The sequence below is a fragment of the Podarcis pityusensis genome, assembly GCF_964106645.2.
Source record: "Podarcis pityusensis genome assembly, chromosome: 2".
In the NCBI taxonomy this organism is placed as follows: domain Eukaryota; kingdom Metazoa; phylum Chordata; class Lepidosauria; order Squamata; family Lacertidae; genus Podarcis; species Podarcis pityusensis.
The window spans coordinates 117,040,129-117,065,176 of NC_138029.1; the positions used below are offsets into that span (position 1 = coordinate 117,040,129).

The 25,048-nt window shown below is 48.4% G+C and overlaps 1 protein-coding gene and 1 long non-coding RNA gene across 2 annotated transcripts in view; one reads left to right on the forward strand and one right to left on the reverse strand.

Moving 5' to 3' along the window:
• LOC308470186 overlaps positions 1-15,670 on the reverse strand; it is a 31,018-nt gene extending 15,348 nt beyond the window's left edge. The window contains exon 1 of the long non-coding RNA XR_013982233.1: positions 14,703-15,670. This is a non-coding gene — a long non-coding RNA (uncharacterized lncRNA). The remainder of the gene's footprint in view (positions 1-14,702) is intronic.
• LOC308471807 (uncharacterized protein) lies at positions 549-15,496 on the forward strand (the record flags this gene model as incomplete). Its single annotated transcript, XM_080996095.1, has 4 exons — positions 549-710; positions 7,029-7,409; positions 9,701-9,887; positions 12,389-15,496. 4 exons carry the CDS (start codon positions 549-551, stop codon positions 14,194-14,196), a joined length of 2,538 nt encoding a protein of 845 aa, XP_080852221.1. The 3' UTR covers positions 14,197-15,496.
• Positions 15,671-25,048: the final 9,378 nt, after the last annotated feature.

Genomic DNA, 25,048 nt, shown 5'->3' on the forward strand with positions numbered 1-25,048 from the left:
ATATTTATGGAATGGGATGTTCCTATTTTCATCAGAGAAATGTTGGAGGGTTTGGAAAGGTCGGTTGCTGGAGCTAAGTGATTGCATGATCCCAACCAGCAGAGCTGGGAACTGGACTGCCTCCTCCAGCTACCCATTCGGGCTGCAGGCATAGCTGTCAACCTTCCCTTTTTTTTGCGGGAAATTCCCTTATTCCAGAGCCATTTCCCGCTGCTATCCCGGATTGTTAGGTATCCTGTAGACTGTCCCCAGGACAGGTGAGGCTGCTGATCCTTTTTTTCCGAGTCTGCTGATCCCTTTTTTTCAAATCTGAAAATTGACAGCTATGGCTGCAGGGTGGGATCGTCCCAGCTTTCTGAAAAGATTTGCTGATAAGGAAACCAGTGACTGCACATCGGATCACAAGGAGACTTATTTGTGCAACATTCTGGATATCTTATAAGATGCCAGGTAGATTCCAATGATACAATAAATTTTGAGGGACAGCGCAAGGGGGCGAATCCAGCCTCGCAGCCTCCCAGGGCCCAACCCACAGCCAGCGAGCTCCGATGCTCAGAGAGGCAGGAAACGGGGCCAGCCAGGGGGACTCGAGAGCGGCTGCACTTTCCTGTCCCCCGCCGAGGAGAGCGGAGGAGCAGCGGCCTGTGGCCTGGCGAGTTTCCCCGGAGAGGAGCCGGATTCCGCTGCAGGGACGGAGCGAGGAGTCCGAGGTGCAGGAGGGGGAGAGCACGTGTACCTGGCAGGATCAGGCCCCGAGTCCAGCCAGAGGCTGCAGGGCGCCCCCCAACCGGGCAGGAAGGGGAAGGGGCGCAGCTGAGGGGCAGGGCATCTGCAGGAGGGCACAGGGGCAAACATCTCTGGCTCAGGCTGGCACGGACCCTGCCGGAGACCCTGGGGAGCTGCTCCCTTCAGTCCTGAGCTCAAGGGGCAGAATGAGGGGTCCAAGGCAGCTGCTGCTTCGCGGTGGACGATGCATATAGTCGTCCGATGATCAGCGGCGTCGTTGGGGCTGTTGCCTCCCGGGGCGGTCACTGAGTCTGCCGCCCCTCTCCCTGTCCCTCAGCAGGGAGCCCAGCCCATTTCGACGGTCCTCACCACGGCGGAGAGGGAAGGGGAGGCGGGGAGGAGAAGGAAGAGCAGTGCAGCAGGGAGGTGCCCTTCTCACTCTGCAGCCCCCCGACACCCTTTGCAAGCCTCCACTACTGCCCCCCTTCCTCTGCCAGTGCCATTGATAAATCTATCGCCCTTATTTGTGAATTGGTCTGATCGCCTTTGAAAGCTCTCTTTGCCACCACCATCACCGCATCTTGTGGCAATGATGTCCATCAGATTCATTTAGCAAGGAAATTGCTTCTTTTGTCTTCCCCAAATCAAGGTACACTGTGCCTACACATGGAGGTTCTGTTGTTCTGTCACGGCTAATAAAACGGCTAATAGATCTTTTCCCCGGAGAATGCATCTGATCTTTCCCCAAACTATCAAAGCTAGTGACCTCTTGTGTCTGCGTGTGAATAAGTGTGACAGGCTTAAACCTGTCTCATTAATTGTTTTATTTCCACCTTCCTCAGTAATACAGCTGAGTTTTCAGATGAAGGCTGAGGGTTGAAGTGGGTGACAGTTTTGAGAATGCAGAGGAAAGGAGGATTCTTAAGAAGTGTGGCATATGGAAATGAATTAATGATAATAAAAACGTTGAAGACAGTATTGTTAAAGACTGAGGAAGGCGAAATTGAAATTAGCTATTCATGTTCAGATTATTACTCCTTTCATTTCTATACTGCTTCATATTTTTAAGAAAAAAATCTAATTAGTAATTAGAGAGAAATCTCATTGCAATTTGTGTCCATAGGATGTTGAGAACATTAACTCTGTAGATCCAGTTCTCTCCTCCTGATAGATTTGATTGTTCTTTCTGATAGAGCAGGAGGAACGAAACATTTATGGTCTTAAAGCTGCATTGATTCTGGAGGCCACATTCAAGTGAACTTTGTGGCCAATGTATGCACATGCATGTACACACTGAAAAGAGATGCAGACCATAAAGTCACATGCACACATGCCATAGATGCTGCCCACACTCACCAGACATGCCATCTAGCATACATACAAGTCTTGCAAACACAAACAACGTGTTTAGACCTTCCAACCCCAGTGCTGGGCTGGAGGAGAAATAAGAGCACAAGAAGACCCTGCTGAATTAGCAGTGAGATCTGTGGAAAAAAGACCCTTCAGATTGTTCTTTAGAAATCCTCTTTAAAGAGCAGCCAGAGGGATCATTTATTTTCCTTTTGCCCCATTTCAGCACTGTGCTGGTTTGTGCTGAAATTGGAGTTGAAAAGATCTCTCTAAGGGCCCCTTAGGCATCTTTCTCTCCAGGACAGACAGAGATCTTCATCCTATGATCAGATCAGGAGATGGAAACGGCAGGGACTAGCAGGACACACCCTGAGGCTTGGCAAGCCATATGCAGCCAATGGACTGTAAGTTAGAATGTCTTCAGTCAAGAGAGTTTGTGGCCACAGGAGGACTCTCCTGTGTGGGTGTCTGAGGGCCCTGCTCCTTCCTGCCACTCACCACCTGGCCCAGGGCGGGGCCTGAAGGACTCACAGGGACTGCTGCGCTCTGCTGCCCAGGAGGACTCTCCTGTGTGAGTGTTTGAGGGCCCTGCTCCTTCCTGCCACTCACCATCTGGCCCGGGGCGGGGCCTGAAGGACTCACAGGGACTGCTGCGCTCTGCTGCCCAGGAGGACTCTCCTGTGTGAGTGTTTGAGGGCCCTGCTCCTTCCTGCCACACACCACCTGGCCCAGGGCGGGGCCTGAAGGACTCACAGGGACTGCTGCGCTTTGCTGCCCAGGAGGACTCTCCTGTCTTAAGAGGCCTCATGAGGCACCGGGACACCACTGCTGCGGCTTCACCGTGGGGGTTGAGGAAGGCCGCTCCCTCCTGTAGGCACACTCCTCCAGGCCTAGGGGGCGGGGCCCACACTCGCCACCGCTACTGTTTTAAGGACACTGGTGTTGCCGCGGCAAATGTTTAAAATGTTTTTATATATTTTAAAATGTTTTATAGGGGTTTTTACTTTTTACTTTGTTGTACCACCATGAACGGTGGTTTTTATTGATATATTTCTATTTTGTTCCGTTTTATTTTGGTTTGGGGTTAGCTATTGAGTGGGGTGGGGATTTGTTGTGTTGGTACAATTGTTTTTGATTTGATTTGTTTTCTATTCTGTAAATGGAGGTTGGTTTGAGGCTTGGGATTGCTACCATAGTGGGGCGAGGGAGGTATGGCGGTGGGGGCAGATGTCATAGGCGAAGGGGATCGAGATATGGATATGCTCGTACCCCTTCCAATCTGCGCCCCATCCCGAGGGACGAAGGTAGGGTGAGCAAGGATTACTCACCTCCGTCACTGGTGTTGTGCAATGCCAGGTCTATAGGCAAAAAAACCGCCACCCTGCGAGACTTCTTCACCTCGCAGGGGGTTGACCTGGCTTGTGTGACGGAGACCTGGGTGCGCGAAGGGGAAACTGTTACCTTACGAGAGATGGCGCCCCCGGGTTTCTCCGTCCTCCACCAGTCGCGGACTGTGGGCCGGGGGGGAGGGGTGGCATTATTAATCCGAGAAGACTGTTCTTTCAGGGCTCTACCATCGCCATCGATCCCCGGCATTGAATGTGTTGGCCTAGTGTGGGGCTCCGAGGAGAGCTTGGCTGTCTGGCTGGTGTACTGGCCACCTAGCGCACCAGCAGCCACCCTGTCAGGCCTGCTGGAGGCGGTGGCCGGCTGGGCCTTGGAGTTCCCCAACCTATTGGTACTGGGGGACTTCAACATCCACGCTGATGCCACTCCCTCCTCACAGGCTCTGGACCTGGTGTCTTCCATGGCGACACTAGGGCTCTCCCAGTTTGTTTCGGGCCCCACACATCAAGCAGGCCACACGCTGGATTTGATCTTTGGCGCCGGTATAGATGTGATCATGTCTCCCTCGATGAAGGTGCCATGGTCTGATCACTACGCACTGAAAGCCAGGATTGATTTTCCACCCCCACCCTGCTTAGGTGGCGAGCCGATTTGGGCTCGCCCGCGGAGGCTGATGGACCCTGATAGATTCCGTCAGGCCTTGCGGGACCTTGCTCCCCCTGGCGACTCATTGACTGAGCTTGTTGAGGGCTGGAATATCCAGCTCCTGGCAGCCATCGATGAGATCGCACCTAGGCGCCCTCTGCGACCCCGCAGAAACCGGGCTCCCTGGTTTACCGAGGAGCTTCGGAAAATGAAGCGGGGCCTCAGACGGCTAGAGCGAGTATGGCGGGGTGCCCGTGACGGAGCTTCAAGAACATCTTATAGGGTTTTTATGAAAACCTACGAGATGGCAGTGAAGGCCGCTAAGAATTCCTACTTCTCGGCCTCCATTGCCTCCGCTAGCTCTCGCCCGGCGCAATTATTTAGTATAATTAGGTCTTTAACATCCCTCGAAGGACAGCCAAATTTAAATAACAATTCGACACACAGCTGCGAGGCATTTGCGAGCTCTTTTGCGGAGAAGGTCCTGTTGCTCCGCCATGACCTCCCTGCCAATTTGGATACAATGAAGGAACTGGAGGCCCCTCGACTGTCCTCGGGTCCAGTATTGGACCACTTTGACCGGATATCCCCAGCCGATGTGGACAGACTCCTCCAAGCTGGAAAGCCCACCACTTGTCCTCTTGACCCGTGCCCGTCCTGGCTGATTAGAGCGTGTCCAGACGAGGTGCAGGCCCCCCTGGGTGATATCATCAATTTGTCCCTTGGCACTGGGATATTCCCAGGGGAACTGAAGGAGGCAGTGGTGCGTCCGCTCTTAAAGAAAACATCATTAGATCCTTTAGATCTATCCAATTACCGCCCGGTTTCGAATCTTCCATTCCTGGGTAAGATGATTGAGAGAGCGGTTGCTGAACAGCTTGGTAGGTTTCTGGATGAAACATCTGCTCTCGACCCATTCCAGTCCGGCTTCCGCGCTGGTCATGGGACCGAGACGGCTCTGGTTGCCCTAACAGATGATCTCTGCAGGCAGCTGGATCGAGGCGGGTCGGGGCTGCTGATTCTTCTAGACCTGTCAGCAGCCTTCGACATGGTCGATCACGAACTCCTGGACCACCGCCTTGCCGACGTGGGGATCCAGGGCACAGTCCTTCAATGGCTGCTCTCGTTTCTCTCCGGTCGGGGACAGAGGGTGGCGCTTGGGGGGGAATTGTCATCGCGCCACTCCTTGGTGTGTGGAGTGCCTCAGGGTGCGATTCTCTCCCCGATGCTTTTTAACATCTTTATGCGCCCCCTCGCCCAGCTTGTCCGGAGTTTTGGGCTGGGTTGCCATCAGTATGCCGATGACACCCAACTCTATCTGTTGATGGATGGCCATCCTGACTCGGCCCCAGATACACTGACCAGATGTCTGGAAGCTGTGGCTGGATGGTTACGTGGGAGCCGGTTGAAGTTAAATCCTTCGAAGACAGAGGTCCTCTGGCTGGGACGGAGCGATATGGGATTGAGGGGGCAACTCCCGTCTCTTGCGGGGGTGCAATTAGTGCCAGCATCATCCGTGAAGAGTTTGGGTGTAATCTTCGATACCTCCCTCTCTATGGAGGCGCAGATTACAGCTATAACAAAGGCGGCATTTTTTCATCTCTGCCAAGCTAAGCAGTTGGCTCCTTATCTCTCTCGCCCTGACCTAGCCACTGTGATCCATGCGACGGTCACCTCCAGACTGGATTATTGTAACTCGCTCTATGTGGGGCTGCCCTTGAGACTGACCCAGAAACTCCAGCGGGTGCAGAATGCCGCGGCGAGACTCCTTACGGGGTCTCCGCTGCGAGATCATATCCATCCGGTGCTGTACCAGCTGCACTGGCTCCCGGTGGAGTACAGGATCAGGTTTAAGGTGCTGGTTTTAACCTTTAAAGCCCTATACGGCCTAGGACCCTCGTACCTACGGGACCGCCTCTCCTGGTATGTCCCACAGAGAAATTTACGGTCTGCAAATAAAAACACCCTAAAGATCCCAGGCCTCAGAGAAGTTAGGCTGGCCTCAACTAGAGCCAGGGCCTTCTCGGCCGCGGCTCCAATCTGGTGGAACGCTCTGTCACAAGAGACTAGGGCCCTGCAGGACCTGACATCCTTCCGCAGGGCCTGCAAGACAGAGCTGTTCCACCAGGCCTTTTGTCAGGGCGCAGCCTGACCCCCTCCTCTGGCAATCTGCACAAAATTTTGCTTGATGGTTGCCATTAATTTGATTTCAATTTGATTTAATTAATTTTATAATGAATGTTTTAGAATGTTGAACTATTTTGATTGTTGTTAGCCGCCCTGAGCCCAGCTTCGGCTGGGGAGGGCGGGATATAAATAAAATTTATTATTATTATTATTATTATTATTATTATTATTATTATAGAATATTTTGGAGTGAGTTCTTTGATTTTGTTGGTCAATATTCCTTTTGTTAGTTTCTTAGGCTGTGCAGATCCCATACATTTAAAGCATGTGGCTTCCCCCAGAGAACCACGGGACCTGTAGTTTATTGCTACAGCTCTCAACACCCCTAACAAACGGTAGCTCACAGGATTTCTTGGGTGAAGCCATGTACTTTCAATGTTAGGTGGGTCTGTCACAGCCTTAATCATATACAAAGATCTGTTGTTTCTTTTCCAACATGCTAGAAGTTGCAGCCAGGATCAGCATTCCCTGTCCACTGAGCATGCTCAGTCCTCTCACTGGGTTGTTTTTGGATTTCCTTCCACTGCCTTGGTCCCCCCCCCCCCAAATATTATTTGTACTTCCATAAACCTTGATGTTTCCCCCAGTCTTTGGATAACTTCCCCTCGTCCCTGGGTGGAGTCATTTGGGTGACATAATGATTGTCATTCACAGCCTGAACATTAGAAATAGAAAGAGTAATAATATATTTCAAAAACTGGCAAATGGTTAAAAAATGTGCTTTTGTTTTTATTCTTGGATTTCATTTTACTTTGTGTTTATTTCTTTTCCAGCAGGGTGGCGTAAAAATTGAAGAGCCGGGACCCAGGAGACCCATTCAAAGGGAGAGACTGGAGTGCAAAGGAAAGAAACCTCCTGCCGGCCAAGTTGGGACCATCAGGGATCTTCTGCCTCGGGCAGATTTATGTCAAATTAAGCAGGAGCAAGAGGAGGGGCAGCCGCAGCAGCACTGGGAGGCCCAGAAGCAGGATTTCCTGAAGACGATGCAGCCCCCTCGTTCAGGGTGGGAAACCCCACAGGCTCCCAGTTCTCCCCACTCTGGGGATGGTGTCCTCTCCTTCAGGGGAGCTGCAGATGCCAGTCGGTGGCCCAGTGGGAGAGCAGGGGGGACAGACCAGACCCTGCTCCCAGACACTGAGGGGCTTCTGGGAAAGGTAAGTGCCCTCCTCTCACCTGGGTTTCCAGCACCTGGAGGTCACAGGTCCACTGCTTCTAGACATGGAGGTTCTGTTTAGCTTTGGTGGTGAATATTCCTCCTCCCTGCACTTCCACTCTAATCCACTTTAAAAAGCCTTGCTAGACCAAACTTTCTTACACATGGGAGGTTTGCGATCATATCTCCTGCTATTCTTACTTTACTTAAACAACTGCAGGGGACTCTGAATTTTATCAGAGCAGAAGCTGTGTCAGAAGAGGGGTCCTTCCACCAACCCCCGTTTTCCTCCTCTAAATTGCCTCCATTTCCAAAATGCTCTTTTCTCCCCACTGAGGTAAAAATCTTGGCACGTCTTGCAGCCTCAGCAATCCCATGTGTAGTCGCATTAAATAAGACTGGCCCATCTTGCAAGGTTGTTGCAAGATTTATTAAGATAATGGCCAGATTCAGATGACTGAATCACAGCCTGAAAAGCTGGGTTAAAAATAGGAACAGTTTTTAATGCATTGCTGCAGCAAAGTTACAATAAAACCTAAGTTGACCCAAGTTGAAAACCAAAAACTCTAGCCGCCACCGCAGTCTCCTGGCCCCCACAACCAGAATGCATCACTCCAGGAAGGACCCCCACCCAACCTTTAGTGAGAGAGGGCAAAAGAAAAGGACTCTACATTGGTAGTTGCACAAATTTACCAGCTGTGGTCCTGCACTGACAGTAAGGCTAACAAACAGGGGAGCTGGGAACGTGCTGGTCCCATATCTCCCTGCATCTGCCTCCTGACCTAATTGTCCCAGCTTACCTCATGATTGGGCCGGCCCTGAGGGTGAACTGTGATGAAACCAGGCACTCTCTTATGAGCCATAACTAACAAACTTTCCATTTTGCCCAAACCAGGAAACTACAGCTGCCAGCTTTGGAACAAGCTGAGAGATTAATCTAACTTCAAACTGTGCTTGCTCAAAACAGGAAACTCTGGTTGATCAGTGGCTTCGTGCTTTGACTGATCCCACTGATAGCAGTAAAAATAGGAAGCCCTGTTGCATTTGAAGGGGTTGTTTGGACAGAGTCTCTGATCAGCATGCCTAGCAGGACAGGCTTAAAAAGGTAAAGGGACCCCTGACCATTAGGTCCAGTCGTGACCGACTCTGGGGTTGTGGCGTTCATCTCGCTTTATTGGCTGAGGGAGCCAGCGTACAGCTTCCTGTTCATGTGGCCAGCGTGTCTAAGCCGCTTCTTGTGAACCAGAGCAGTGCATGGGAACGCCCTTTATCTTCCTGCCGGAGCTGTACCTATTTATCTATTTGCACTTTGATGTGCTTTCGAACTGCTAGGTTGGCAGGAGCAGGGACCGAGCAACGGGAGCTCACCCTGTCACAGGGATTCGAACCGCCAACCTTCTGATCGGCAAGTCCTAGGCTCTGTGGTTTAACCCACAGCACCACCCGAGTCCCAGGACAGGCTTAGGAAGCAATTATTATTATTATTATTATTATTATTATTATTATTTGCATCCTGCCTATCTGACTGGGTTGCCTCAGCCCATCTGGGTAGCTTCCAACAAAATAGAAACCATCAAAAATTTCCTTGTAAAAGGCTGCCTTCGGAAGTCTTCCATTTTGTAGAAATGGCCTTCGGTTTTAAAGAATTGCCGTCTTTAAGGAATCACTTGGTGTAAACATGTATGTCGTCCTCTACGTCCAAACACACACAGACAAACATAGTGGGAGCAAGCAGTGCTCTAAAGTGCTTATCTTGCAAACTTGCCATCTAAGTTGTTTACTCCTGACCAAAGTTCCTGTTTCCCAAAAGGACAGGAGGGGGAGCAGTGGAGGAAACGGATGGGTTTGAAGGCTCTTTCCACCAGCCGCCTCTCTCCCCTGAGGAACAAGAGCAAAAGGTGTTAGCAGGGCAGAAGAACAGAGGAGTCAGGGAGGACAGAGGGAGCAGTGGGCGGATCGCCCGCCTCTCCCAGGGGGTCCTGATGCAAGCAAGGGGCTTCCTTCTTCTCCATGCAAGGGCCACTCAAGTATTCAGAGCAGTTCTTTGCAGATGAACTCTTAAATTCCAAGGGACCTACTCTCAGGCCGCTAATGTACATACCATGCCAGCCTTAGGAAGGGAGGTGGGACAGGGAGGTGAAAGGAATTGCCAAAGGTGTTTCAAAATGGGTGGGGGATCTTGGGGAAGGGGTGCCCAATTGGGGCTTCTTCAGGGGGAGCAGAATGTCTTGGGCAGGGGAATCCCTGCAGGGGCTCTCAGACTCCCTTGGCTTCTTCTTCCCTCCCTCCCAGGAAGCTGCAACTGGCTCTGGATTCTGCGCTCCTCAGGAAGCTGAACCTGCAAACCTAGCTGAGACTGAACCTGCAACCCTGGCCAGGATGGAAGGAGGAAGATGGACGGGTGACCTGGTCAGGCTGTCTCCCGGATCCCTCCCCACAACCTCTGAGCATTCCCTCCCAGGACCCTTGGAGAAATCTGGTGAGTTCCAGGGGAGAGGAGATGGGGACAGGGATGGATGGATGGATGGATGGATGGATAGATGGATGGTGGAGGGAGAAAGGGGAAAAGATGGAGTTGAGACAAATGGAAGGAGGTTCCTGAACGTAAGAAGGAAGGGGTGAGGCCTTCTCCAAAGCAGCTTTTCTTCCTCCAGGCTTTTAAATCTTAGATGTTATTTCCCCAGCAGGAATATTGATGATAATGATGTGGCACACCAATCCTGAAAAAAGGGTGAAGGGGAATGGAAATGCTTCCCATAATTATTTATAATTAATCTATTACCCTTATTTTTTATAGACAGGGTCAGATACATTCCACCAGCATCAAAATAAATGCATGCAGCTCCCCAGTTTGGTGGACTTAAGGGACAAAGGACCCGTTATCATGATACATAATTCCTGTGGCTGGAGGCTCTACACTTAGGATTGGACATATAAAGTCCAAGAGCGTCTGGTATTAGAAGCAAATTGTGTTAACTTGCCAATCTTACAGACTGGGGTTGTTTGTGAGAGTGAGTGAGTGGGATAATAATTTCTAGCACCCCTGTAATTTTCTCCGTTCCTAAGCTTCTATGGGTGGGACGCGGGTGGCGGTGGGACGCGGGTGGCGCTGTTGGTAAAACCTCAGCGATTAGGGCTTGCCGATCGCATGGTCGGCGGTTCGAATCCCCGCGGCAGGGTGAGCTCCCATCTTTCGGTCCCAGCTCCTGCCCACCTAGCAGTTCGAAAGCAGCCCTAAGTGCCAGTAGATAAATAGGTACCGCTTTATAGCAGGAAGTTAAATGGTGTTTCCGTGTGTTGCGCTGGTGCCGGCTCGCCACGGCAGCTTTGTCACGCTGGCCACCTGACCCGGAAGTGTCTCCGGACAGCGCTGGCCCCCGGCCTCTTAAGTGAGATGGGCGCACAACCCTAGAGTCGGACACGACTGGCCCGTACGGGCAGAGTTACCTTTACCTTTACCTTTAAGCTTCTATGGAGATACTGTGGTACAACCTTGGTACAAATTTCAAAATAAGTACACCAAGCCAACAAAGAGACTCAGAGATTTATAGTGGCACCAGGTAAAGGTAAAGGGACCCCTGACCATTAGGTCCAGTCGTGACTGACTCTGGGGTTGTGGCGCTCATCTCGCTTTACTGGCTGAGGGGGCCGGTGTACAGCTTCCGGGTCATGTGGCCAGCATGACTAAGCCACTTCTGGTGAACCAGAGCAGCGCACAGAAACGCCGTTTACCTTCCCGCCGGAGCGGTACCTATTTATCTACTTGCACTTTGACATGCTTTCAAGCTGCTAGGTTGGCAGCAGCAGGGACCGAGCAACGGGAGCTCACCCTGTCACGGGGATTCGCACCGTCAACCTTCTGATCGGCAAGCCGTGGCTCTGTGGTTTAGACCACAGCGCCACCCGCGTCCCTTAAAGTTCCCTTAGAGAGATCCTTTAACTCCAATCTCAGCAGGAATCAGCACAGTGCTGAAATGGGATAGAAGCCCTGATCTGGAGATAAATGATCCCACTGGCTGCTCTTTAAAGAGGGTTTCTAAAGAACAATCAGAAGGGTCTTTTTTCATGGATCTCATTGCTAATTCAGCAGGGTCTTCTTGTGCTCTTATTTTCCCCCACCCCAGCACTGGGGTTGGAAGGTCTAAACATGCTGGTTCATAGATGTCAACTTTCAGATTTGAAAATAAGGGATCAGCAGCCTCACCTGTCCCCACGTCCCTGTGGCATCACGTATCCTGCTCAAAATTCCACTTTGTCAGACTGCAGCCCACAAAAGCTTAGGCCATAATACATTTATCAGCCTTTAAGGGCTGCAAAAGATGAATAAACAGAAGCGTAGTTCATCTATGGAATCCATCCTACAGGAGACCGTGAGAGCCAGCAACTTGGATAGCTTGAAAGAAAAGATAAGACTGACGTCTCTGCTCTGCCCTCGCAATCCTAGGCAATAATCCTTCTTGATACTAGTTTCTGAAAAGCACAGGAAGGCAGAGAAGACTCTTGTGCTCCAATCCTGCTTGCCGGTTTCCCACAGGCATCTGGTTAGCCTCTGTGAGAAGAGGATGCTGGACTAGGTGGGCCTTTGCCTGATCCAGCAGGCTCTTCTTAGGTTCCAATATATTGCAATATTTTTTCAGTTACATGTAGCACTTAAGTTTTACTTATTTCACAAGGGAAATACTGTTACTTGAGCCTGAGATCATTTCCTCACTTGAAAAAGAAAAATACAGAGATGTGTTTAATAAGCCAATTCCCCCATAGATCTGTATTATAAAATGATGGTGCTTTATTAAGTGTGAATGGAGTGATCATGTGTTGCTCTTGCCATTATCTCATCTGCTTTGCAAAAAAATTGGAACCTAGAGAGGACAGTGGAGAATGAAGGTGTTAAAATGAGAGAAGGTACAGATTGGGATTGACATGTGTTCAGTTCCTTTTTTGTCTTTCTTGAAAGTCTAACAGGATTCTCTTTCCTCCCAGACTCCCAAACAGGTGAGGAAGATGAAAGTCAGAATTCTATGGAGCCACAGGTGAATTCATTGGGAAGAACAAAGAAACTGAGGATACAACAAGAAACTCACAAAGGAGAGAAACTATTTGAATGTATTGAATGTGAAAAGAGCTTCAGTACCACTGGGAAACTTCGAATACATCAGCGAACTCACACAGGGGAGAAACCATTTGAATGTATTGAATGTGGAAAGAGCTTCAGTCGAAATGATGCACTAAGAATACACCAACGAACTCACACAGGGGAAAAACCATTTAAATGTATGGAATGTGGAAAGAGCTACAGGGATAGTGGATCACTTAGAATACACCAACGAACTCACACAGGGGAGAAACCATTTAAATGTATGGAGTGCGGTAAGGGCTTCAGTCGAAGTGGAACCCTTAGAAGTCATCTACGAATACACACGGAGGATAAACCATTGAAATGTATTGAATGTGGAAAGAGCTTCAGTGAAAGTGGAGCACTTAGAATACACCAACGAATTCACACAGGTGAGAAACCATTTAAATGTATGGAGTGCGGTAAGAGCTTCAATGATAGTGGATCACTTAGAATACACCAACGTACTCACACGGGAGAGAAACCATTTAAATGTATTGAATGTGGAAAGAGCTTCAGTGAAAGTGGACATCTTAGAAGACACCAACGAACTCACACAGGGGAGAAACCATTTAAATGTACTGAATGTGGAAAGAGCTACAGTCAAAGTGAAGGCCTTAGAATACACCAACGAACTCACACAGGGGACAAACCATTTAAATGTATGCAGTGTGGAAAGAGCTTCCATGAAAGTGGAGCACTTAGAAGACATCAACAAACTCACACAGGGGAGAAACCATTTGAATGTATTGAATGTGGAAAAAGCTATAGTCGAAGCGGAGAACTTAGAATACACCAACGAATTCACACAGGGGAAAAACCATTTAAATGTATGGAATGTGGAAAGAGCTACAGTGATAGTGGATCACTTAGAATACACCAACGAACTCACACAGGGGAGAAACCATTTAAATGTATGCAGTGTGGAAAGAGCTTCCATGAAAGTGGAGCACTTAGAAGACATCAACAAACTCACACAGGGGAGAAACCATTTGAATGTATTGAATGTGGAAAAAGCTACAGTCGAAGTGGAGAACTTAGAATACACCAACGAACTCACACAGGGGAAAAACCATTTAAATGTATGGAATGTGGAAAGAGCTACAGGGATAGTGGATCACTTAGAATACACCAACGAACTCACACAGGGGAGAAACCATTTAAATGTATGCAGTGTGGAAAGAGCTTCCATGAAAGTGGAGCACTTAGAAGACATCAACAAACTCACACAGGGGAGAAACCATTTGAATGTGTGGATTGTGGAAAGAGCTTCAGTCGAAGTGGGACACTTAGAAGACATCAACGAACTCACACAGGGGAGAAACCATTTAAATGTATTGAATGTGGAAAGAGCTACAGTCGAAGTGGAGAACTTAGAATACACCAACAAACTCACACAGGGGAAAAACCATTTAAATGTATGGAATGTGGAAAGAGCTACAGGGATAGTGGATCACTTAGAATACACCAACGAACTCACACAGGGGAGAAACCATTTAAATGTATGCAGTGTGGAAAGAGCTTCAGTCGAAGTGGGACACTTAGAAGACATCAACGAACTCACACGGGGGAGAAATCAATTAAATGTATTGAATATGGAAAGAGCTACAGCCAATATGGAGCACTTAGAAGACATCAACGAACTCATACAGGGCAAAAACCACGGATACTTTAATAAACTGCATAGGTGTTTTTTACCTTTCCTTCTATGCTTCCTTGCAATACTGACAAAATCAAACCATGCCAATGCTTTCAGCCCCAGAAGAGGAGCTCCCCTTGGTGTCAAAAGAAAGCAGTCCTGTGCCACATTTCGTAGCAGTTACTTTAACACACTCTACCTGGGGCTGCCTTTGAAAAGAGTTCAGAAGCTTCAATGGCTCAAAGAGCAGTATAGGACTCCCATATTCGAACAGCTTCGTCTGCCTAATTGTCTGTTTCTGAACACAATCAATGTTTCCACAAGAAGAGGAAGATAGATTTGGAGTGCAGCATTTTTAATAAGAAATGGACCCATGACTATTTCTTTGTGGAGCTGAGCCTCATTTGTGGTGAGGCCCTCTCCGTCCTGAAGAAGGCCCACCTGTAGACACACTGCAGGACGAAGCACATTCAGTACGAGGAGTTCCAAGGGCAGCTGCGCCAGGAGAAGGTCAAGGCGCTGAAAACGGACCTGTTGGGTACCTGTGGCCCCTCCAGATGATGTCAAATTGCAACTCACGTCTTCTTTAGCCGCTGGCCACGCTGGCTGGGGCTCATGGGAGCTGGAGTTCAAGGATCTAGGTCCACAAATGCCGGGGACTATTCAAATCCCTCCTCAGTCGTGAAGCCGATTGGGCAACTTAAAGCTGGTCACCATCTTTATGCGAAACCTCCCTCGCAGGGTTGCTGTGTGCGTGAAAGCACAGAAGTTTTTAGGGAAGTTTTTAATATTTAATGCTGTACTGTTTTTAACACTTGATTGGAAGCTGCCCAGAGTGGCTGTGGAAACTCAGCCAGATGGGCGGGGTATAAATAATAAATTATTATTATTATATAATGATCTTCCTCTGCTTCACTTCAGATAATTCAGTGGGGCCTCTTCTCATTTCATTCTCTTCTGGATCAGTGCCTTAATCCTTTGTAGATTCTGTATATCACAGAATAGTCATTGAGGTGTCCCCAGATGTTGTTGTCCAGTTCCCATCAGCTTCAGCCAGCAGGGCAGACAGTCAAGGATGATAGAAACTCTAATCTGGACCCCAGCACCTTGGCTCTGCTGCCCTATATCCTTCCCATTGAAAGAAATGTGAAAATTAATTTTGTACGCTATAGATTTATCCTGGTCTGGTGCATGCAATGTCTTTTGTTTTGCAGCTGTGTGATTTGTGCTCATATTGTATTGTGGTGGCCATTGGCTATAAACAATAAAATTTATAGATACAGTCGATTGAACTGCAAAAATAAGTAATAAAATAATAAAACGATTTTTATATTTTTTTGGTCCTCACTCCCAAATGGTGTGTGTGTTTTGGGTTATATTGGGGATGGGGTGGGGGGTGGAGAAGTATGAAAGCCAAAAACGCTCCCCTCCTCTGCTAAATGGATGCAGGAGACCAGAGGCAGCGAAAGAAAAAGCAGGGAAATAGAAACCCTCCAAGTGCCACTATTTTCCAGGGATGTCCCTGATTTAGAGAAGCTGTCCTGGTTGCTGATTTGATCCCAGAATGTCCCGCTTCTCCTTAGGGTCTCCCTATTTTCATTGAAGAAATGCTGGAGGGAATGGAGTTATCCGACCCCCGGGCCCTCTGACAAGGCAATCCTGTATAGGGACGTTTCAAAATGTTTAATGTTTTATTATGTTTTTTATATATGTTGGAAACTTCCCAGAGTGGCTTGGACAGCGTAATAAGATGTGCGGTGTATAAATAGGAAAATTATATTTATGGAAAGGGATGTCCCTATTTTCATCAGAGAAATGTTAGAGGGTTTGGAAAGGTCGGTTGCTGGAGCTAAGTGATTGCATGATCCCAACCAGCAGAGCTGGGAACTGGACTGCCGCCTCCAGCTACCCATTCAGGCTGCAGGCATAGCTGTCAACCTTCCCTTTTTTTGCTGGAATTTCCCTTATTCCAGTGCCATTTCCCGCTGGTATCCCGGATTGTTAGATATCCTGTAGACTGTCCCCGGGACAGGTGAGGCTGCTGATCCCTTTTTTTCAAATCTGAAAATTGACAGCTATGGCTGCAGGGTGGCATCGTCCCAGCTTTCTTAAAAGATTTACTGATGAGGAAACCAGTGACTGCACATCGGATCACAAGGAGACTTATTTGTGCAACATTCTCGATATCTTATGCAAGGTAGATTCCAATGATACAATAAATTTTGAGGGACAGCGCAAGGGGGCGAATCCAGCCTCGCAGCCTCCCAGGGCCCAACCCACAGCCAGCGAGCTCCGATGCTCAGAGAGGCAGGAAACGGGGCCAGCCAGGGGGACTCGAGAGCGGCTGCACTTTCCTGTCCCCCGCCGAGGAGAGCGGAGGAGCAGCGGCTCGTGGCTTGGCGAGTTTCCCCGGAGAGGAGCCGGATTCCGCAGCAGGGACGGAGCGAGGAGTCCGAGGTGCAGGAGGCGGGGGGGGGGGGAGGAGGAGGAGAGCACGTGCGCCTGGCAGGATCAGGCCCCGAGCCCAGCCAGAGGCTGCAGGGCGTCCCCCAACCGGGCAGGAAGGGGAAGGGGCGCAGCTGAGGGGCAGGGCATCTGCAGGAGGGCACAGGGGCAAACATCTCTGGCTCAGGCTGGCACGGACCCTGCCGGAGACCCTGGGGAGCTGCTCCCTTCAGTCCTGAGCTCAAAGGGCAGAATGAGGGGTCCAAGGCAGCTGCTGCTTCGCGATGGACGATGCATATAGTCGCTCACGGATCAGCGGCGTACCTGGGGCTTTTGCCGCCCCTCTCCCTGTCCCTCAGCAGGGAGCCCAGCCCATTTCGACGGTCCTCCCCACGGGGGAGAGGGAAGGGGAGGCAGGGGGAAAGGAAGAGCAGTGCAGCTCGGAAGGGGGCTCTTACTGTGCAGCCCCCTGACACCCTTTGCAGGCCACTACTCCTGCCCTCCTTCCTCTGCCAGTGCCATTGATGAACCTATCGCCCTCCTTCATGAATTGGTCGCCTTCTAAAGCACTCTTAGCCGCCACCACCATCACCGCATCTTGTGGCAATGATGTCCATCCAATTCATTTAGCAAGGAAATTGCTTCTTTTGCCTGCCCCAAATCAAGGTACACTGTGCCTACACATGGAGGCTCTGTTGATCTGTCACAGCTAATAAAACGGCTAATAGATCTTTTCCCCGGAGAATGCATCTGATCTTTCCCCAAACTATCAAAGCTAGTGACCTCTTGTGTCTGCGTGTGAATAAGTGTGACAGGCTTAAACCTGTCTCATTAATTGTTTTATTTCCACCTTCCTCAGTAAGGCAGCAGAGTTTACAGATGAAGGCTGAGGGTTGAAGTAGGTGACGGTTTTGAGAATGCAGAGGAAAGGACGATTCTTATGAAGTGTGGCATATGGAAATGAATTAATGATAATAAAAACATTGAAGACAGTATTGTTAAAGACTGAGGAAGGCGAAATTGAAATTAGCTATTCATGTTCAGATTATTACTCCTTTCATTTCTATACTGCTTCATATTTTTAAGGAAAAAAATCTCAAAGTAATTAGAGAGAAATCTCATTGCAATTTGTGTCCATAGGTTGTTGAGAACATTAACTCTGTAGATCCAGGAGTTCTCTCCTCCTGATAGTCTCAGATTTGATTGTTCTTTCTGATAGAGCAGGAGGAGCGAAACATTTATGGGCTTAAAGCTGCATTGATTCTGGAGGCCACATTCCAGTGAGCTTTGTGGCCAATGTATGCACATGCATGCGCACACAGAAAAGAGATGCAGACCATAAAGTCACATGCACACACGCCAGAGGTGCTGCACACACTCACCAGACATGCCATCTAGCATACATACAAGTCTTGCAAACACAATCAGCATGTTTAGACCTTCCAACCCCAGTTCTGGGGTGGGGGAAAATAAGAGCACCAGAAGACCCTGCTGAATTAGCAAGGAGATCTGTGGAAAAAAGACCCTTCTGATCGTTCTTTAGAAATCCTCTTTAAAGAGCAGCCAGAGGGATCATTTCTGGAGCAGGGCCTTTACCCCATTTCAGCACTGTGCTGGTTTGTGGTGAAATTGGAGTTTAAAAGATCTCTCTAAGGGCCCTTAGGCATCTTTCTCTCCAGGACAGACAGAGATCTTCATCCTAGGTGAAATCTTCTTTCTTGTAGTTTGGATCCATTGCTCCGTGTCCGCTTCTCTGGAGCAGCAGAAAACAACCTTTCTCCCTCCTCTATGTGACATCCTTTTATATATTTGAACATGGCTATCATATCACCCCTTAACCTCCTCTTCTCCAGGCTAAACATGCCCAGCTCCCTTAGCCATTCCTCATAAGGCATCGTTTCCAGGCGTTTGACCATTTTGGTTGCCCTCCTCTGGACACGTTCCACTTTGTCAGTGTCCTCCTTGAACTGTGGTGCCCAGAACTGGACACAGTACTCCAGGTGAGGTCTGACCAGAGCAGAATACAGTGGCACTATTACTTCCCTTGGTCTAGATGCTATACTCCTATTGATGCAGCCCAGAATTGCATTGGCTTTTTTAGCTGCCGCGTCACACTGTTGGCTCATGTCAAGTTTGTGGTCAACCAAGACTCCTAGATCCTTTTCACATGTACTGCTCTCAAGCCGGGTGTCACCCATCTTGTATTTGTGCCTCTCATTTTTTTTTGCCCAAGTGCAATACTTTACATTTCTCCCTGTTAAAATTCATCTTGTTTGTTTTGGCCCAGTTCTCTAATCTGTCAAAGTCGTTTTGAAGTGTGATCCTGTCCTCTGGGGTGTTAGCCACCCCTCCCAGTTTGGTGTCATCTGCAAATTTGATCAGGATGCCCTTGAATCCATCATCCAAGTCGTTGATAAAGATGTTGAATAAGACCGGGCCCAAGACAGAACCCTGTGGCACCCCACTAGTCACTCTTCTCCAGGATGAAGAGGAACCATTGATGAGCAGCCTTTGGGTTCGGTCAGTCAGCCAGTTACAAATCCACTGAGTGGTAGCATAGTCAAGACCGCATTTTACCAGCTTCTTTACAAGAATATCATGGGGCACCTTGTTGAATGCCTTGCTGAAATCAAGGTAGGCTACATCCACTGCGTTCCCTTCATCTACCAGGCTTGTAATTCTGTCAAAAAACGAGATCAGGTTAGTCTGACATTACTTATTTTTCAGAAATCCATGCTGACTATTGGTGATCACAGCATTCCTTTCTAGGTGCTCACAGACTGCTTAATGATCTGCTCCAGAATCTTCCCTGGTATTGATGTCAGACTGACTGGGCAGTAATTATTTGGGTCCTCTCTTTTCCCCTTTTTGAAAATAGGGACAACATTTGCCCTCCTCCAGTCTGCTGGGACTTCGCCTGTTCTCCAGGAATTCTCAAAGATGACTGCCAATGGTTCTGAGATCACATCTGCCAGTTCTTTTAATACTCTTGGATGCAGTTCATCTGGCCCTGGAGACTTGAATACATCTAAACTAGCCAAGTATTCTTGTACTATCTCCTTAGTTATTCTGGGCTGTGTTTCCTCTGCTGAATCATTTGCTCCAAATTCTTCAGGTCGGGCATTGTTTTCTTTATCGGAGAAGACTGAGGCAAAGAAGGCATTGAGGAGTTCAGCCCTTTCTGTGTCCCCTGTTTGCATTTCACCATCTTCTCCTCTGAGTGACCCCACTGTTTCTTTGTTCTTCCTTTTGCTACGGACATACCCATAAAAGCCTTTTTTGTTGCTTTTAACCTCTCTAGCAAGCCTGAGTTCATTCTGTGCTTTAGCTTTTCTGACTTTGTGTCTACATGTGCTGGCTATTTGTTTGAATTCCTCTTTGGTGGTTTCCCCCCTTTTCCATTTTTTGTACACATCCTTTTTTAATCTTAATTCAGTTGTAAAAGTTCTTTAGATAGCCACCATGGCTTCCTTAGGCACCTTCCATGTTTCCGTCTCATTGGTATTGCCTGAAGTTGTGCTTTTACTATCTCCCTCTTAACAAACTCCCAGCCATCATGAACTCCCTTTCCTTTTAGTATTACTGTCCATGGAATCTCACCCAGCACTTCCCTAAGTTTTATGAAGTCGGCTTTCTTAAAGTCAAGAAATTGAGTCCTAGTATACTTGGCTGCTCCTTTCTGCTGTATAGTAAACTTCAGAAGAGCATGATCACTCGCGCCTAATGATCCTTCCACTTCTACCCCACTAACCAGGTCATCAACATTGGTTAGGACCAGATCTAAAATGGCTGTTCCTCTTGTTGCTTCTCCCACTTTCTGGACAATGAAGTTGTCTGCAAGGCCAGTGAGGAATCTGTTTGACCTTATGCTCTTGGCTGAGTTTGACATCCAACAAATATCCTGGTAATTGAAGTCCCCCATTACTACTATCTCCCTTCCTTTTGCATGCTTGGCCATCTGTTCCAGGAAGGCATCATCTATGTCCTCCGTTTGGCTTGGGGATGTCAGTATCTCAGCTCACAGTCAGAGGTAACTGGCCTCCCCCGGGGCAAACTGAGTGAGATACTTGTTTACCTTCCGTCTGCGTCTTCCCGGCAGACAAGGTCGTAACTCGGCGATTCTCCTCAGATGTGAGAAGAACACACCCTCTGCTTCACTCTCCCAGCTTTCCCCCCCAGGGAGGGGAAATGAGACAGACAGGAGTCCTATTTACATGTCTTTTATTCCTGTCATTCAGCAGTACATAGAAACGTGACTGCACCCTTCAGACTCCATCAGAAGAGTCACAACTCTACCCCTGTACTTCCAGTACAGGTCAGATGACACTCTGAGCTAACATCCGGTGCTCAGTACAGAGAATAGACTTCCCCTTTTCCCAACAGTACAGTTGGAGACAACAACATCCTGTTTTGCTTTCCAGCCACTTGCAGCTGGCTTTTGCATTGGTGCTTTTTCCCAACAACCTCCCCCAAAAGCATCAATAGGCAAAACATGATCCAGAGAAGAAAACAAACAGTTGTTATACATATAACAGTCCCCTGTTGTTTCAGTTCCACCCTTGGAACTCCCCACCACTGGTTTCACCAGTGTACCTCTCTGGTTGTCTGGCTTCCAAGGAATGAGTGCTTCTGCATTACTTTAGCTAGCTACTCTCTGTTGTGTCTTTGTCTCTGACTTAGACACTGCTTTAACCTGTTTTGAGTTGTTAACAATAGCAACACATGCAACAGCTAAGTTAGCAAACTCTTTTGAGTACCTCTTTGGTGGTACACCCATCGTAACTCTCTCAGACCTGCGTATGAGGTGCTGATCCTCTGTGCTCACTGGTTCAACCTCTGGACTTTGTTGAGAACCAGTAGCAATGGCAAACAGTGGTTCTTCCTTCACCTGTGAAGGTCTATCCATTGTGTGAGATTTTCTCTCAATGACTGTTACAACTGAACTCTCTGAGCTATCACTGTCATCATCAGTTCTACTGTAATCTGTGTAATCAGAAAAATCATCATCATCTGAATTGTCACCTGTGGGAAATGTGTGTACTACTACCCGCTCTTGTTCTGGAGCACTCTCTAGAAACTTTGTGAGAATCACCTGACCAGATTCAGACAAAATTACTCTGTAGAGACCCTTTTCATAACCCACAAAAATGCCTCTGGCATTCTTCACTCCACCTGGAGCTTCTGTTCTCACATGAGACCCGAAAACCTTAAAATAGGCAACAGAAGGTTTTCTATGGAACAGCTTCTCAAAAGGAGAACATCCCAACTCTGTTGAGACCTTTCTCACCCACACGTGAAGATAGGACGCTAGTGACTCGGCCCAATATTCATGTGGCAAATGTGAACTAAGCAATTGCGCATGCATCCCCTTTTGCAATTCCTTGTTCACCCTCACACAGACCCCCCTGTTCCATGCTTCGGTTGAAACAGCAACTTTGTGGTCTATCCCTTTTCCATCCAGGAACTTCTGAAACTTCTGTAACAGAAAAATTGGCTTCTCATCTGTGAAGAGACAGTCAATGTTAGCATCATGCATATTTTTAACCTTGTCACAAAACTCCTGAAACCTTTCTAAGATCTCTTGTGGTTTCTGCATCACAAAAACCCAAGAATAATTTGTGAAACAATCCACACACACAAGGTAAAATTTCGCACCGCCTCTAGATGGTTCTAGAGGACCAATCACATCAGCATACACCTGCTGAAATGCCCTGTCGACCTTCTTGGTCACCTTCCTGGTGCTCACACTGGTCACACCTGCAAGAGAGATTTCGTTAGAATCAGAAGAATTACATTTCATGTAATCACTTTGATCAAAAGTCAACAAATACAGTCCATCTTTCTCTCTGGCAGTAAGATACAGTTCTCCATCTTTGTAGATCTTGCAGCTCTTAGCATCATAGGACAGTTTCAGTCCTTTCTTTGCAATCTGCGACACACTCAGCAGATTAAATTTCAGTTCTGGAACCAGGTAAACATTGTTTATAGTCAAGTTCAGACTCTCAAGATACACAGTCCCAATCCCGGTCGCTTCCAGCTCCTGGCCGTTGGCCTGTTTCACAGCGAAGCTTTGCTTCTTCAACGTTGAAAACAGTTCTCTGTGCGGACACATATGAACCGTGGCTCCAGTGTCGATTACAAACGAGTTCCCAACATCTGGCGTGGTTCCTTTCGCCATCATAGCCTTTGCAGGTTTCACCTGGCACTTGGTACGGCTTTTGCCTGACGCCTCAGGCTTCATAGAGCTGCTCTTTGCTCCTCTTGACTGGCGCGGCTTCCTACAGTTTCTTTGTAGATGCCCAGTCTGTCCACAATTGTAACATCGGACAGCGCTCAAAGCTACAGCACGCTTCTCAGTAGCTTTAGCAGTGGGGGAGTCAGAACTTTGTTCCTCCCTCCCCCTGTCAGCAACATCCATTGCATCTTGAACAGTTCCTTCGCTCCCCCATCTAGGGTCAAAGCTCTCCTCAGCTTTCGATGAGCTCTTAGGAACTTGGCCAGCATCATCCTTGCTCACCCCTTCTGGGGTAGTCGTCTTTCCAGACCATGATGAATAACTGCCACTGGTCAGGGGAGATGAATAAGGCAGGGCTCCCTCCTTCTTGGCATCCATCTTGAAGCCAAGCCTCTCTCTCACTTTCCAGCCTTGCTAAAACTCCAATAGCCTCTGCTGGATTGTTTACTGCCTTTCCAGGCAAACTGCAAGCTGTTTCTCAGACCTTGCACAGCATCGAAAACATAGTCAAAACAAACTTTCGCTTCCCAGGCACTCTCTCAGAGCCATCTGCGCAGCCAGTAAATTTCCACGTCTCTGACGGGCGTCGCTTAGCAACTGTGCATACAGGAAAGCTTATCTCAACCACAAGAATTTGTGGAATGCAGGCTGAGCCTCTGAGCTGCAGGCCTCTCCTCTCAGAGCTGTTGTTTTTCCGAAACGCAGCTCCCGTGAACCAGAGAATAAATCAATCTGCGTTCACACTTTTAGCCCGAAATGCAGCATACCTTGAGCTCCGTTGCTTGGAAAACACTTTCCTCTGGGTCCAGCCGTCTGTCCAGCTTCTGGCTGCTCTCAGACGTTTATCTTCTCCCTTGGAGCAGAGGAGGACAATCCACCAGCCTCTCATGCAGATGTTCGATGAATCGCAACCACCGAATGCTACCATATGTCAGTATCTCAGCTCACAGTCAGAGGTAACTGGCCTCCCCCGGGGCAAACTGAGTGAGATACTTGTTTACCTTCCGTCTGCGTCTTCCCGGCAGACAAGGTCGTAACTCGGCGATTCTCCTCAGATGTGAGAAGAACACACCCTCTGCTTCACTCTCCCAGCTTTCCCCCCCAGGGAGGGGAAATGAGACAGACAGGAGTCCTATTTACATGTCTTTTATTCCTGTCATTCAGCAGTACATAGAAACGTGACTGCACCCTTCAGACTCCATCAGAAGAGTCACAACTCTACCCCTGTACTTCCAGTACAGGTCAGATGACACTCTGAGCTAACATCCGGTGCTCAGTACAGAGAATAGACTTCCCCTTTTCCCAACAGTACAGTTGGAGACAACAACATCCAATCGTGGGACTTATTCCACCAGGCTTGCTAGACCAAACTTTCTTATACATGGGAGTTTTGTGATCATATCTCCTTCTTTTCTTACTTTACCTAAACAGCTGCAGGGAACTCTGAATTTCATCAGAGCAGAAGCTACGTCAGAAGAGATGTCCTTCCACCAACCCCCTTTTTCCTCCTCTAAATTGCGTGCATTTCCAAAATGCTCTTTTCTCCCCACTGAGATAAAAATCTTGGCACGTCTTGCAGCCTCACCACTGCCATGTGCAGTGCAAATAGAATAACACTGGCCTACCTTGCAAGATTGTTCCAAGATTTATTAAGATAATGTCCATGTTCAGATGACTGAATCACAGCCTGAAAAGCTGGGTTACAAATAGGAACAGTTTTTAGTACATTGCTGTACTAATGTACATTTGGTACATTACGATAAAACCTAAGTTGACCCAAGTTCAAAACAAAAAACTAGCCGCCGCCACCACAGTCTCCTGGCCCCCACAAACAGAATGCATCACTCCAGGAAGGACCCCCACCCAACCTTTAGTGAGAGAGGGCAAAAGAAAAGGACTCTGCATGGGTAGTTGCACGAATCTACCAGCTGTGGTCCTGCACTGGCAGCAAGGCTAACAAACAGGGGAGCTGGGAACGTGCTGGTCCCATATCTCCCTGCATCTGCCTCCTGACCTAATTGTCCCAGCCTACCTCATGATTTGGCTGGCCCTGAGGGTGAACCGTGATGAAACCAGGCAGTCTCTTATGAGCCATAACGAACAAACTTTCCATTTTGCCCAAACCAGGAAACTACAGCTGCCAGCATTGGAACAAGCTGGGATATTAAGCTAACTTCAAACTGAACTTGGTAAAAACAGGAAATTCTG